The 14,816-nt window shown below is 47.7% G+C and overlaps 1 protein-coding gene across 1 annotated transcript; it reads right to left on the bottom strand.

The window, feature by feature from the left end:
* Nucleotides 1–8,184: 8,184 nt before the first annotated feature.
* Nucleotides 8,185–12,001, bottom strand: LOC123055141 (uncharacterized). Its single transcript, XM_044479088.1, has 8 exons — nt 11,791–12,001; nt 10,648–10,803; nt 10,372–10,557; nt 9,976–10,282; nt 9,438–9,879; nt 9,164–9,359; nt 8,973–9,071; nt 8,185–8,892 (listed from the first exon to the last, which is right to left on the bottom strand). The coding sequence occupies exons 2-8, from the start codon at nt 10,750–10,752 to the stop codon at nt 8,575–8,577; spliced, it is 1,653 nt and encodes a 550-aa protein (XP_044335023.1). The 5' UTR covers nt 10,753–10,803; nt 11,791–12,001; the 3' UTR covers nt 8,185–8,574.
* Between the last annotated feature and the right edge of the window lie 2,815 nt (nt 12,002–14,816).

Below are 14,816 nucleotides of genomic sequence, written 5' to 3'. Positions count from 1 at the left end.
GTCCAACTTCCCCACTGTCGGACACGACGGGTCGTTGGGTGGTACGTACTCCATCGCCACCTCGATCAATCTCCCTCTCGCCGTCGCTGCCTCTTCTCGTCTAACTCGCCGCCGCCAATCTTTCCAGGTGAGAGGGGAAAGGTAGCACCGATTAGGGTTCCTACGATGCGGGCTGACGGCGGGCGGGGCGTTTGTGTACGGAGTCTGGCTCGGGGTGTTTATAGGTTCCTACGATGCCGGCTGACGGGGAGGCCAACTGTTTCGATCACGCCCACGCCAGCCCAGCCAAAACCGGGTCGTCAATTGCTCCCAAAAAATATCGGGCCGTCAATAACTTTCCTTTCCTTTTTAAATTTTCATTTTTCCTTTCTATGTATTTCCTTTTCCTTTCCTCTTTTAAACATAATTTTTTTAACAGTCTTGTTAAAAAAATAGGATTTGTGAATATCTTTTCTAAAACTGGGAATATTTTTGAAAACCCGAACCTTCTTTAAAAAATCACAAATTTCTAGAAATATTATAGCTTTTTTTATAAAAAATAGTAGAATTTTGAACATTTTCAAAACTCATGAACATTTTTTTAAACATATGATCACTTTTTAAAATACGTGAACGTTTTCCCAAAGTCACAAACATGTTACTAAATTTGTGAATGTCCATTGATTTTTCATGCACATTTTTATTCGTGATCATATTTTAATTTTGGAATTTTTTTCAACCTTATATAAGACTAAGGAGCCGCCCGCGCTCATCGCGTCCAACACGGAACAGATCCGTGCTGGAACAGCGCTCGAGAACCACGCGCACGCGCCGCCCTAGATCCGGCTACGACAATGCATCACGCGCCCCTCGTCCTGTCGCGCCCACTAGCGCCAAACTGGCCGCGCCAGTCTCACCGACCGGCGCCAGCTCACTGTGCTCCTCCTCAGATCTGGCCCGGCAGTACTGACCCCGGCTCCCTGCGGATCCGGCGCCCAGCTCACGGCTAAGGCACCGCTCGCAAGGCCGCCACCTAGCAGATTTGCGAGGGGACGCCGTCCGCGCGCTGCAAACCGCACTTGGGCACCGTGCACACTCGTCGTCATGCCTTCAGCCTCTGCCCACCCTCGTCATGCCACGCCAACTAACACGCGGACCGCCGCGCCAACCTGTCACACCTTCTGCGCCGACCATCGCCAGCTCGCCGCGCCACCCCGGTGTCTCTCGTTGACCTAGTTGTCCCAGGTAGACAGCCCGAGCGAGAGGGAACAACTAAGCACCCCCGCCACCAACGACGCCATGCAGGCTTTGCCCGGCGGCGCCTATTGGCGGCGACGAGGGGGGAAGGGTGGTTGTCCCAGCGGCTAAGTTCCTGTCAAATGTACGGGGAACTTAAGCGTACTGCATGCTGACCACAAATGTATGATTCTTCTCAAAATATAGCAGCAAATTATCAAACCAAACTAAAGCCAGCACGCACCTATGTACACAAGCAACTCTGCTCACCGGCTAGCTAAGGGCATCTCCAAGGCGGACCCATAAATTTTCTTGCATCCGTTCACGGACACGGGACCAGCCGCGGACACGAATGCGAAAGGCGGTCATCAACGCTATCGGCATACAATTCAAGCCGAGTTAAGGAAATTACTAGCGAAGCATTTGTGCTTTCTGCCAACAACACAAGATCAAGTTTATGCAAATTAAGTAATGAAAATCATGTGCACAAGTGTTTTCCGCCAACACCAACAGCCATGCACAAATGCATTCTGCCAAAAGCCATGCATGCGGAATTATTAGTCACATGCTTTCGCCAAATTACTACTTCATCCGTCCTTGTAAAAGTGTACTTTCAACTTTATTGGAGGATCAAACTATCTCAAAATTTGACCGAGTCTGTGCAAAAATATATCAATATTGCGAAACCAAATAGGTATATGCTGAAAAATATATTTTATCATGAATCTAATGCTACTATTTTGATGGCATAATGTTAGTGTATTATTGTATAAATTCGGTCAAACATAAAAATTTGACTTTTCAACAAAGTTGGAAATACATTCTTTCAAAGACGAAGAGAGTATGTACTTTCCGCGACATCCCATTCTATTTGTATAGCTTCCACAAAACATTAATTATATTAGTACATTCCATTGCATTAGTTATGTAATTTAATCACTCTTTCCGCCAAATAGCAGTGGCTTTCTGCCATTATGTACAGACGGAGTGGAGAGAGGGTGCTGGCATCAGGTACGTAGCGACCTTTTGTTGACCAGGTGGATGTCCGGGCTCCCAAAAAATCCCTCATGTTTGATTTCAGTTTGTGGGAAAAACATGATCCAAACCACGTGACGGATCGATACAGACCCATCTTGGATGACACAACACATCCGAGCAGCGCGGTTCAAATATATGCGGGCGGTTTGAGGGTCGGTGTTGTAGATGGCCTAACTGCTTCACGAGAAAGAACACTCAACTCAATTTTTTTAATTTGTTTTTGCTTGAAACAAAACAGAAAAAAAAAGGAAAATACTGAAAAAGGTGAAAGAGAAAAGAAAAGGAAACTGGAAACAAAGCCAAGAAGAAAACAAAAACCCATAAAAATATAAAACCTAGAAATTGAACGGAAAGGAGAAAACTGAAAAAAGCCCGGGAATCGCCGGAGGCAACCGCGTGGACTTGGACAGTACGTTGACTCCGTTGGACTTGGACAGTACGAGTCCGATTCCAAGTGCAGTCAAGGCTTAATTTCCGTTATTTAACTGACAAAAAATATCCGGACAACACTCTAAATCCCAGATCCGCGCGTACACCATGCTTTCGTCTTCCGACGACCTCTCGGCGCCGCCGCCGGTCGAGCACAAGGTCAAGGAGGAGTCATCCACGACCTATCCCGACTGGATCCTCCTCGACACCCTGGCCAGCGACGCCATGCACCGCTGGAGGAGCCTGGCCTCCGCCAGAGAATTCTCTTCCTCCGCAACCACCGCCACGGTCCTGGTAAAACTAGAAAAGGACGCTGGAGCGGCGGTGCATGTCGAGGTCGAGATCTCGTTCCTGCTCTTCGACCCGCCGGACGTCTCCTCGTTCTCAATCCGGTGCCATGGCCTGCGCGACGACGGCGTGCCGCACCACGCGTGCGTCGTCGGCGTCGTCGACGACCTGGTCCTCCTCTACATCGTCCTGGAGAGCTGTAAAGCAGGGCTCTACTTGTGTACAGGGCGGCCAGCGCCGGCCACAGGAGCCCGTCGCTCGAGAGTTAATTGCATGTTAGTGTTGGATAAGTGAGCAACTAACTTTACTGTACCTATACAGATGTGGTAAAGTGCAGAAAAGCCCCTTATACAATGGGATATACACAATGAACTATACACATCTAACACCCCCCCTAAACTCATGGTGGATCAACAACACTGAGTTTCGAGAGAAAAAAGCCATGCTGTGCTCGAGTCTGTGCCTTCGTGAAGAAGTCAGCCAACTGTAACTCAGAGGGCACATAGTGAAGAGCGAGAGTCTGATCCTGCACAGCAGCACGCACAAAGTGGGCATCCACGTCGATGTGCTTGGTGAGCTCATGCTTCACCGGGTCACGCGCAATACTGATAGCACCAGTACTGTCCGACAGTAGAGGAGTCGAGGTAGTAGCAGACACACCAAAGTCCTCAAGTAACCACCGTAACCAGATCACCTCAGCCGTCAACATAGCCATGGCTCGCAACTCAGCCTCTATACTCGAGCGAGAAACTGTAGTCTGTTTCTTTGTCTTCCAGGCAATAAGAGAGCCACCAAGAAAGACACAGTAAGCAGATAGCGAGCGTCGATCAGAGGGATCACTAGCCCAGGTAGCATCAGAGTAGGCCTGGATCTCAAGAGAGCTGGAGCGGAGAAAGAAAAGGCGCTGAGAGATCGTGTCACGAAGATATCGTAGAACACGGAGGAGGTGACTATAGTGGACAGAGGTGGGGGCGAAAACAAACTGACTCAGGATATGGACAGGATATGAGATGTCAGGACGCGTAACAGCAAGATAGACAAGGCTGCCAACGAGGTGACGATAACGAGTGGGATTAGGAAGAGAGTCACCATCAGAGGCGCGAAGCTGAACGTTGAGCTCCATAGGAGTCACAACTGTGCGCTCATCACCAAGAGCAGCGCGAGCAAGAAGATCCTGAATATATTTTCTTGGGAGATGTAGAAGCCATCAGAGGTCGAGGAGATCTCAATCCCAAGAAAATAGCGAAGTGGACCAAGATCAGTCATGAGGAACTGATCTCGAAGGCGAGCCTTAACAAAGACAATGTACTCAGAGTCGTCACCAGTGATGATCATGTCATCAACATAGAGAAGGAGAATTGTTCGACCACGAGGAGACGTGTGAACAAACAGCGCGGGATCATGATCACTGGGCAAGAAACCAGCGGCAGTCACCACAGAGGCAAAGCGCTCAAACCAGGTGCGAGGGGCCTGTTTAAGACCATAGAGGGAGCGACGAAGTCTACATACCATACCGTCAGGAGCATAGTACCGGGGGTGGCTGCATATAAACCTCCTCACGTAACTCGCCATTGAGAAAGGCGTTCTGAACTCAAGTTGAGAGATAGACCAATGACGAACAGAAGCCACAGCAAGAAGAGTGCGAACAGTGGTCATGTGGGCCACAGGAGCGAATGTCTCATCATAATCGCGTCCCTGCTCCTGCTGAAAACCACGGGCCACAAGACGCGCTTTGTAGCGCTCAAGAGAACCATCAGAGCGAGTCTTAATCTTGTAGACCCACTTGCAGGTGATGGGACGAACACCGGAAGGGAGGGAAACCAGATCCCATGTGCCAGAGCGCTCAAGGGCAGCAAGCTCTTCGGCCATCGCAAGCTGCCATTCAGGCAGAGTCATGGCAGTCTGATAGGAAGTGGGCTCAGCAATAACAGAGAGGCTGTACCGAGCAAGAGAGTAGCGATCAGGCGGGGGGCGAGGCCGAGCACAGAGGTTATGAACCGGGGGAGGCGTGAAGAGAGGTGCACCAGAGTTGGAAGGCGCGTCAGGAGAAGCATCCTCAGAACGAGGGCGACGAGTATAGTGGAGAGGACACGGTGAGATAGGGTGACGGACTGGAGAGGATGGTGGAGAGGTGAAGGTGGAGGATGGGGAAGATGGTGTCGGTGGTGAAGGAGAGGGAATGAGAGGTGCAGGAGGAGGAGATGAAACAGGAGGCACATAGCAGGGTGTATCAGGGAGAAGAAGAAAAGAAATATCGTCCACAGAGAAGCTCAAGGAAGAAGGACGGGGGTAGTAAGAGCAAGACTCATCAAAGGTCACATCACGCGAGATGCGCAAACGACGACCAACAGGATCCCAACAGCGATAGCCCTTGTGCTCATCGCTGTATCCAAGGAAGACACACTCAACCGACTGAGCAGTCAGTTTGGTGCGTTCTCGTGGGGCAAGAAGGACATAGCACACACATCCAAATATACGAAGAGCTGAGTAGTCAGGAGAACGACCAGTGAGACACTCCATAGGAATACCACCCTGCAAAGCAGTCGATGGCTAAGCAAGGCGACCCACCCCCCGTGAAAGTGTGGGGAGGAGCGGTGGAGCGGTGAGCCGAGCAGCCAACACAGACGGAACCACCAGCAGAGCGAAGGCGGGTCTCCTCAGCACGAAGCTCGGCAAGCACCTCCGAGATAGGAACACGACCACGAGCAAGCAAGTGAGCACGTCTGGGCTCAAACTCAGAGCGGAGACGAGATAAGAACTCATGGACCCGCTGAAACTCCAGATCAGATCGAGTAGTCTGACAGCAACGATAGGTGCCACAAACAACTATCTGAAGAGAGTCAAGCTGACGCCAGATGGCAGAGCACTGTGAATAGAACTCATCAACAAAGGAATCACCTTGTTGGAGTGCGTGCTCCTGACGCACCACAGATAGGTAGAGAGCATCACCAGAGGGCTGATAGCGCTGACAAAGATAAGACCACATCGCTGCAACTGTGCCAAGTCCCATGAACTCCGAAGCAAACTGAGGGAGGACACTTGCAGTGAGAACAGCAGCAGCACGAGCATCGTCATTGCACCACTGAGTGTAAGCAGAGAAATCATCGCGGTACACCGAAAGAGCATCGGAATAAGCAGATACCTGCTGATCATAAGCATCAACTGCAGCATCATCAAGGGCCTTGGCTGCATCCATGTCAGCCTGAGAAGCCTCGGCAGCAAGTATCGGCGGCACCGGTGGGATTGGGGCCACGGGCGCAACAGGGCATCGCGGGCAAGGGACCTCGCCAGAAAGAACACCCCACAGAAGAAGACCACGCATATGGATGTGCATGAACCCCACAAACTCAGCGTAGTTGGTGCCATCGAAGATCACTGAGCACCGAGGAAAAGCAACATAGCCCGAAGAAGACATGAGGGAACTCTGTTTTTCTCCTCTCTTTTTTTGGGTCAACTCTCCCCGATCTGGATCGAGGCTGAGAGCCTCACGCTAGCCCAATGCAGCCCCGAGTGGGGAATCGGGAGGAAGTGGGAGGCCAGGAGGAGGGCCGGCCCTGGGCTGCACCTGCAGCAGCGGATGGAGAAGCGGCAGCCGGCCGGATGCGGAGGCGTCGGGGGTAGCGGAACAGACGAGGGCGGCCTGGGCGCGCGGAAGGGGCAGCGCAGCCAGGGGCGCGGCCTGGGCGCCCGGAAGGAGCAGCGACAGCCAGAGGCGCGGTCAGGGCGCGACCTGGGCGCGGCCGGGCGGGGAGGTCGCGGCTGAGCACGCGGGCGCGGACAGAGCAGCAGCAGGAGGGAGGGCTGCCGGGCGCGGAGAAGGTGGCCGGCGACAGGGGAGGAGGTGGCCGGCGACGAGGAAGCTAGGCACGGAGCTGCAGCGTGCGGGAGAGGAAGAGGAACCTGGCTACTGATACCATGTTGGATAAGTGAGCAACTAACTTTACTGAGGGCCAAAGGCCAGTACATATACAGATGTGGTAAAGTGCAGAAAAGCCCCTTATACAATGGGGATGTACACAATGAACTATACACATCTAACAGTTAGTACCACACTTCAGCACCTACTCACGGATTGGTACCAGTACTTAAAAGTTTTGCAGTTCAGTACCAACTCAGGGCCTAAGTGTTGCAAAACGGTTAAAGATGCGTATAGACGCATATTAACGATGTATCTGACCGCTAGGACCCGCTGTCAGGGGTGATGTGGCATGCTATTTTACAAAAAGAACCCTTACTTTTTATTTAATCACGCATATATCCTCTATTTGTAAAAAAGGTCTTAGCCGCAAAAAATATTTTCCCAAAAATAACCACACACGCGCTTGCTGCCGGGTTTTGAACCCTCGCCGTGCCGTTGGAAGCGCGAGCTGGCTGGGAAGCAACTTTTCGGTGGACGCGGGCTTGTGTGGACTTAATCTTGGCCGTAGGTGGATTCCTGGAGATGAGCAAACGTCAAGTCGCTGCCCCCCCATGCTCTATCGCTAGTGATAGGTGGTAGGGGCCTTAGGCGTATCGCTTTGGAACAAATGTTTCGTGCTTTTGAGGCTGGACCAGCGAACAGCGTGATGTGGTGCTTGTGCAGCTCGTTTGGTGCATTTGCCAGATCACGTGACCCAAGTGGTGGGACAACTTGTCCACACCAAACTGTTCAGCTATTCATTAATCAAAAGCAGGGTTGGTCCGTCGGTGACGACCCAGGTCGAAGCGACGACTGCTGCTCCTCTGTCCAGCTCGTCTTCTTTCTCGGGGTCGAGACTGAGCGACCAAGATCCAAGCGACGCCTGCTGCTCTTCTCTACACCTCCTCTTCTTCCTCCGGATCGAGAGCTTGGATAGGGCTCCATGGACCTGTTCGTGCCGCCGGAGGGCGATTCAGAAAAGAGGTAATTAAACTGCAACTTAATCTCCCTCTAGGCGAATGTTTCATTAGATCCGCTTGTTTATTGGATGTAGTCGCTGCGGATTTCAGAGGTGTTTTTTGCGCGAAAATGACCAGCACTCAACGTAGTGAAAGTGCCAATCACATGCTTAAGAGTTATGTCCCACCCGGGTGCCCAATGCATTTGTTCATTAAACAATACGAGAAGCTTCAGTTCGATAGGGACTCTGAGGAGAGTTTCTAGGAGAAACGGACTGCTCTGGTATGTTCCAGCCTTCAAGAAGATAGTGTTTTTTTCCATCCAGTAAAACAAAATGCAGATCATTTTGCCCAATGCTCACTTGTTTGTGTGTATGTTTTAATGTTTTTTAGAGTGGTGTTCTTTTGAAAGTAAATCTCCCAATTGAGAGGCACGCTAGCAAGATTTACACCAGGGCAATGTTTGAGCAATTTGGCAGTGCTCTTTACAAGGCAGGGGCTTATGAACTAGATGTTGCTGTACCAAAAAAGGTATACATTCTTACTCATGTGGATGCTCTCTCTCGTGAGAAATGGAGCAAGGTCCAATTCAAGGTTGATGTTGATGATGATAAGACCTTTTTCAACTGCGAGTGTGGTATTTTCGAGCATTCTGGAATGGTCTGCTGCCATGCACTGAAGGTAAATGTAATATCTTGCCATGTAAACTGTGCAATTGTTGTTCCGATGTCTAAAATCGTGTTTGTGTCAGCAGGTTATGATCAAGCTCAAGTTGAGCAAGATACCAGAAAAGCACATATTGAAGCGATGGACAAGGGATGCCCGTGATATCACAGGAAATGCACGGGTCCATTCTCCGGAACTGCAGTGCCAGGAATCATATAAAGATTGGATGCATCTGAAGAGTGCAGCGTGAAGTAGGTCAGACACATATGTGTGCATGTTGATCCTTCTATTGCTAAAACCAAATGGGCCGACGGCCGGGTCTAGTACTAAAATCCTTCGCCTGGCCATGTCGAATGCGTAGACGGCCCATCCGTCCGGTAGGAGTGGAGGTATATGCCACTGCCACAAAAAACAGATAGTAAGGAGACAAGTTATGTTAAAATATAGTTTAGTTTAGATGTTTAATTTTTTGGGTTCACCATCCGACTAGAGGCTGGGCTGAAAAACTCGTTTTCTTCTGTAAATGTTGCACGGATCGACTGGATGGTCAATGGATCGGCATTAGATAAAACTGGGGTCTGCAAAACACAAGAAACAGACTTAACAAACAAAAAAGATATAATACCGAAAGAAACTATGTATTATGACTGATTTATTGGTAGGAGCTCACGGCGAAATCAGGCTCAAGAAACTTCCTCCAAAACATAGTCAAAGTGTCCTTCGAATAGGTCTTGTCCATCTGTGAAAGCCTCCTAAAAATAACAGCACACATCTCATGACTAAGTTGTTCTTTTCCTGATAGTTGTTGTTGGATTTCAATGCCATCGAGCAGTATGAGTCTTGGTTTTGGATGCATAATCCATTTCCTGAACGCATATATGGTGTGAGAAAAAGCTGTGAAAAATACTAAATTGAAAATGTTGAGTGGATCTATATGAAAATACCTTTCAAGGACGAATGTGGATGACACAGCCAACCAATCTTTTATGGCTCTAAGGACTGGGACTGCCGGCGGCATCGGAACTGAACCGATTGCCCATGGGTCGCGGGCGATGTTGCACTTTGTTATCCGAATTTTGGCTGGCATGGTGTCGTTTGTAGTTCCGAATGTAACATATCCAGAGCTCAGTCGTTGCTCGGCATAGTACGTGACTATGCTAGCAGTCAGGTCATCAAAGAATGAATAAATCGTATTGGCAACCTCTCGGCGAGTGTCTTGCTTCGCAGACAGAGATGAGTTGTTGACAGTATCTACTGCTGAATGGGAAACTGCTTGGAGTGGGTCGTCCAGCCGAAGATACACCTTTTTTGATGATTCCGTCTGGATGGCCGGGCTGAACACAACTCCCCTCTTCCTTGCAATGGAGCTATTGGCCGACGAGCTACCTGCGTCGGAAATGATTCTCAAAACTGTTACTTTTAAAGGGTGTAGGTTGAACTAGGCATTGTATGTAAACTAATTGGTTTTCTTTCGGAACAAACCGTCGTTTGGGAGTTGTCCAGCCAGCCTGGGAGAAACCTTGTTGCAAATAGGGGTAACAAACGAATTGTCTATTTTTTCTTGCATAGGAGTGTTGGCCAAGTTGGTGCAACTGTTTTGATTTTCACTCTTCAGGATGCATTGTTTACGTCCGTTGGCCTTGCAACAAGAACAATTCTCAGCGATGCAGTTGATGAGCTTGTCCGCAAATGTGAACATTGATGACTGGAAAGACTGCCTCATCTCTGAAATGTTTGCCAGACCTCGAGCATTGTGCTCACGGAGAAGTATCCCGAGCTTCTCACCGGACTGTTCACAAAAATGCATTGTCGTGATTAGTGTATACGGTAAATGATTCAACATGCTTGGCAAAAATCAAGATCGATGTGTGTACTTACTATTGATGGATAGTTTGTATGTATGTGGTTTGAGAAATCTTGTGGACCAATTTTATTGTAAGTACCTCTTAAAATAGGCGCAGATGGCATCTGGACTCGTTTCGTCGTATTAGAATGCCTCGGAATGTTTTCATTTGCAAGCTCGGTTGATGCGCAGACAATACCTTTGCTGACGTTTTGTTCAGCCTTGACCCGGTCAACATAAATAAAAAACAATTACGGCTTGCTCACTAAAAATGAGTATGTCTTCCGATAATGGATTTTTCGTGGACTAACCGATGCCCCGTGAAATGATATTTCTCCTCCACCCATGTTTACTGATGTGATATCAATCATCTTCTTCATCGGCTCGTGCTCAAAAAGCGCTATCCTTGGGTACATTCCGCGTGGTTTGTTCAGTTGGCCAAGCTCGAGGCTGTCAAGCACAAACACCTGAAAACATATGCATCTACAACTGTTAGCTTGGGCAAAAATATATTAAAACCAACTTAATGACAGAGGCTTCACTGTGCGTAACATTTGTACCTATAGGAACAGATGGCAGCCGACAATGTGGATTGTTGGATTTTGTTTAATGACATCTGACTTGAATTTCCTTATAGCATTGAACAGATGTTTCAAAATGTAGCCACACCAGTTCCATGTTCGGATTTTGTCAACATCACTCAAGGCAGCCCAGAAATCTATTGTTACGTAATCATGTTTGGCTGATGGAGCAAGAACATGGCCAATTACGAAGATGACGAATGCAATTTTGAAACAATCCATGTCAATTTTTCTAAAGTTGGCGGCGATGTCCCGCATTAGGTATGCCTCTGCTGCCTTCAAGCTGTGTGTGCCTTTGTCATTGATGCTAGCTGCGAAACGTGTATACTCAATGCAAGCTTCAGACGGTTCGACACCTTCTGGACCAATTGCTAGCTCACCGCGTGGTATTGCAAAAACAGAGTGAACTGACTCGTCTGTAAGCTCAAGCATGCCCTGGCCTTCCAGGTTGATCACGCTGTTGTCAACATCTACTCTATCCATGAGGTAAGCGTTGTACTTAAGATTTATATTTTGCCATGACTTAATCTGAAGCAACCCGTCGAATCCTATTTCTCTGACTAGTTGTTTCTTGAAATCTGAAAATTTGCTAATAACAGAACCTAGCTTGAGTAAAGATAATCTAGACGTAATTGCTGGTGTTCCTGGTGGACCGCTGGATCCACCATCGCCACCAGAACAATCGCCATCGCTGTCCAACTCATCTGGCGAAACCTCGCTCGCTGGATCTTGGTTCGCCACTCTAGCGGATTCAGCGGCGGCGAAAACGGATCCATCCCCACAAAAGCCATTACCTATTTGCATGAACATTGTTCAGATTGATGAAGAACAGCTAAATCACTACTAATGGCATCAGACAGATGCTGTTCATACCTTTGGATCGACTGCCTTGGATTGGAGAGGAGCAGGTCCGTGAGAGGGCAAAGCATAATTTGAGTGCTTCCGGCGGGGGGTGTCAGCTCCTGTGCTCGACCATGGAGTTCTACCTCCTAGCTCGCGGCCTCGTTCTACCTGCCTCTCTGGTGTGTGGGTGGGTGGGAGGAGGATGGTTGGAGAAGATGAACTCGGCGGCAGAGGCAGTAATTGCGTGAGATGACTAGTCCCCCTGGATAGAATTGATGTGTGGTGGGCCCTCACGCAACTTTTTGCACGTCGAGACGTGACGAAAACAGTGAGATGGCAGCTGTTCCATCCGGCCCATCGCGAATCTGGACATCCACGGACCTAACCAACAAACTACATGGTCTAGCTGCTAAAAACAAATTACGTGTTTAATTACCGAGGCACAAAAAAATGGTGGGAAAACATGTCCAAAATGGTGCCATAATTGTGATTAAGTACGATAGTTCGCGGGATATTGTCATTTTCCAACCGCAAACTCCTTTGGTTTACTACAATATAGAGTCGTTGACAATCCACAGCCGGTGCTCTTTGATTGAATTTGGTCCATCTCACGCTAATATGCTGTTAATGAAGGATTATCTGTACAAAACTGAACCATGAGAGTGACGGGGGGTCACGTGCAAGGGCGAAATACTGTCCACGTGGGCGACTCTCTTTTTGCTGCATGCGCATGCTCGAGTGTACCTGGTACATCAACACAAAGCTAGATTATGTCGCTACAACGCCCTCACTGACAACCAGAATACGTGGGCGGGAATGGTCTACAGGGGGGACAGCTCCCGCAAATACTGTGATGAAGCTGGCCAATGTGTAAAACAGACGGACTGGATAAAGTCCTCATAGTGCTCGTCCACCATTCGGCATTTTCGGAGCTGGCTGCCGCTGCGCTACTGCTCCTATTGCTTCAACAGGGACGCCTAAACAGTTTTATACTCCCTCCGCCCCAAAATAAATGCCTCGACTTTATACTAACTTTAGTACAAAGTTATACTAAGGTTAAGACAGTTATTTTGGGACAAAGGGAGTACCTTTCAACGTTCGATTGTTTTACGAAGTACAAAAACGCGCGCCCATCCGCCGGAAATCGATCCGCGCCGAGTCGTTCACAGTGCGCGCTTGCTGCCTCTGCCCCACGGCATCCTATGCGTCAACTCGTTCGTATGCGTCTTTAAACTCCGACCAGTTCCGATTTTTATATGATATAAAAAATATTATCTGACATTAAAAAAATGTGCATCGCGTTGTATAATTAAAAATATGTTCATTGCATCATATATTAAAATTTCATCGTATAAAAGCATATCGCATATTAAAAATGTTCACCACATCTTTTAATATATATATATTAAACATTTATTAATATACAATGATCTTATTTAAATATACAAATTCTTATTATAGAAAGTTTATCGTTTATATCTTGAACATTTTATAATATACGATATCTATATATGTGTGTGTATAATTTTTTGAATATACGTTGCGCACACTGCGTTCAGTCTGAAGAATACCCAAGGTCTGAATAATAGACCTGCTGGTCTCCGCTTTGTTTTTGGGTTGACGTTCAAAAAAATTATAATTACTCTGAAAGGTAAATAAAGTGTTTGTGCATTTGGAAAAAAAAGTTCAAAACATTTTTGGGAAAAGTTGAACGCGTATTTAAAATTGTAAATGTATTTTCTAAAATGTTCATCATGTATTATAAAATTTATTACGATAACACAATAATTTTAGAACATGTTATCAATTTTTCGAGTAACTGTACATTAAAAAATACAAAAAATATACGCAGTAACTCTAATCCCTGCAGGTATAAATATAAGATGAACATTTTTTAAAATACGATGAACTTTTTTCGTATTATAAAAACGTTCACCCTATATATATTGAACCATTTTTAATAACCGTTGTATGTATATGTATATCTTCTTTCAATATACGACACACACGCAGCGTAGGGCCCGAAGAATACACACGATCGGAAAAAAGATAAAGAAATTCGGAAAACAAACATATACACACAAAAATAGGACGGCTCGAACAGTAAAGCCGTGAATGATGCAGTGGTGCATCGGCAGCCAGCTCGCTGCGCGAACGTAACGGCGCGTGTTCTAATCCCTGCGGGATCGCGCGGTCGAACTAATCTTTTTATTTATTTTATAAAAAACAGAACGGCAAAAGTATACAAAGATTTACGCGTGGTGTTTAACGTGATCGGTGCTGTAGCGCAGCGGTAGCGATCGCCAGCCGCGTTTGGCTGGCTGGTCGTGGGTTAGAGTCGCGGCTGGTTCCCGCGAATATTTTATTTTTGGCAGGACCTTTTTCTGCCAAACAAGGGGTATATGTATATACGCAATTAAATATAAACTAAGGGTCTTTTTCGCAAAAGAACTTGCCACATCAGCACCTGACAGGGGTCCCATCGGCCAGATACAGTGTCAATACACTGTTATACGTGACTTTGACCGTTTTGCAACACTTAGGCCCTGAGTTGGTACTAAACTACAAAACTTTTAAATAGCGGTACCAATCGGTGAGTAGAAAGATTAGTCTCGTCGACGGCGATCAGATCAGGCTCGTCGAGGTGGATTACCATCGGAGTGCCCATGGTGTGAGCTTGGGCTATGCCAGCACGGATTTTGGCTGGAAGGCGAGATCCTGGAGCCGGACGCTGTCTTCAGAGGATTGGCACGACTGCTTTGAAGTAGACACGGATGATATCCCCATGACAGATGAAGTATGTTCTGCTTTGTTCCCTGGTCCACGGGACGATGAGAAGGTGGAGGAGCCATCGTTGAGCGAGCTGATCTGCTACGCTCCCACCCTGAGTATTGAGGATGATGTTCTCTACATGATGTCCAAGCTGACCCTTGATCCAAGGAACCCTGTGGCATGGTTAGCTGCTGTTGACATGGAAAAGAAAACACTGGAACTTATCTCTGTTATTGATGAAATTGCATCCCGTAGCAATCAGTTCCATCTCCCTTGTGTCTTCT

Source organism: Triticum aestivum, chromosome 2D, assembly GCF_018294505.1.
Source record: "Triticum aestivum cultivar Chinese Spring chromosome 2D, IWGSC CS RefSeq v2.1, whole genome shotgun sequence".
In the NCBI taxonomy this organism is placed as follows: Eukaryota; Viridiplantae; Streptophyta; class Magnoliopsida; order Poales; family Poaceae; genus Triticum; species Triticum aestivum.
Note: the sequence above shows the minus strand (reverse complement) of the source record. Positions and strands in the feature narration are given on the sequence as shown.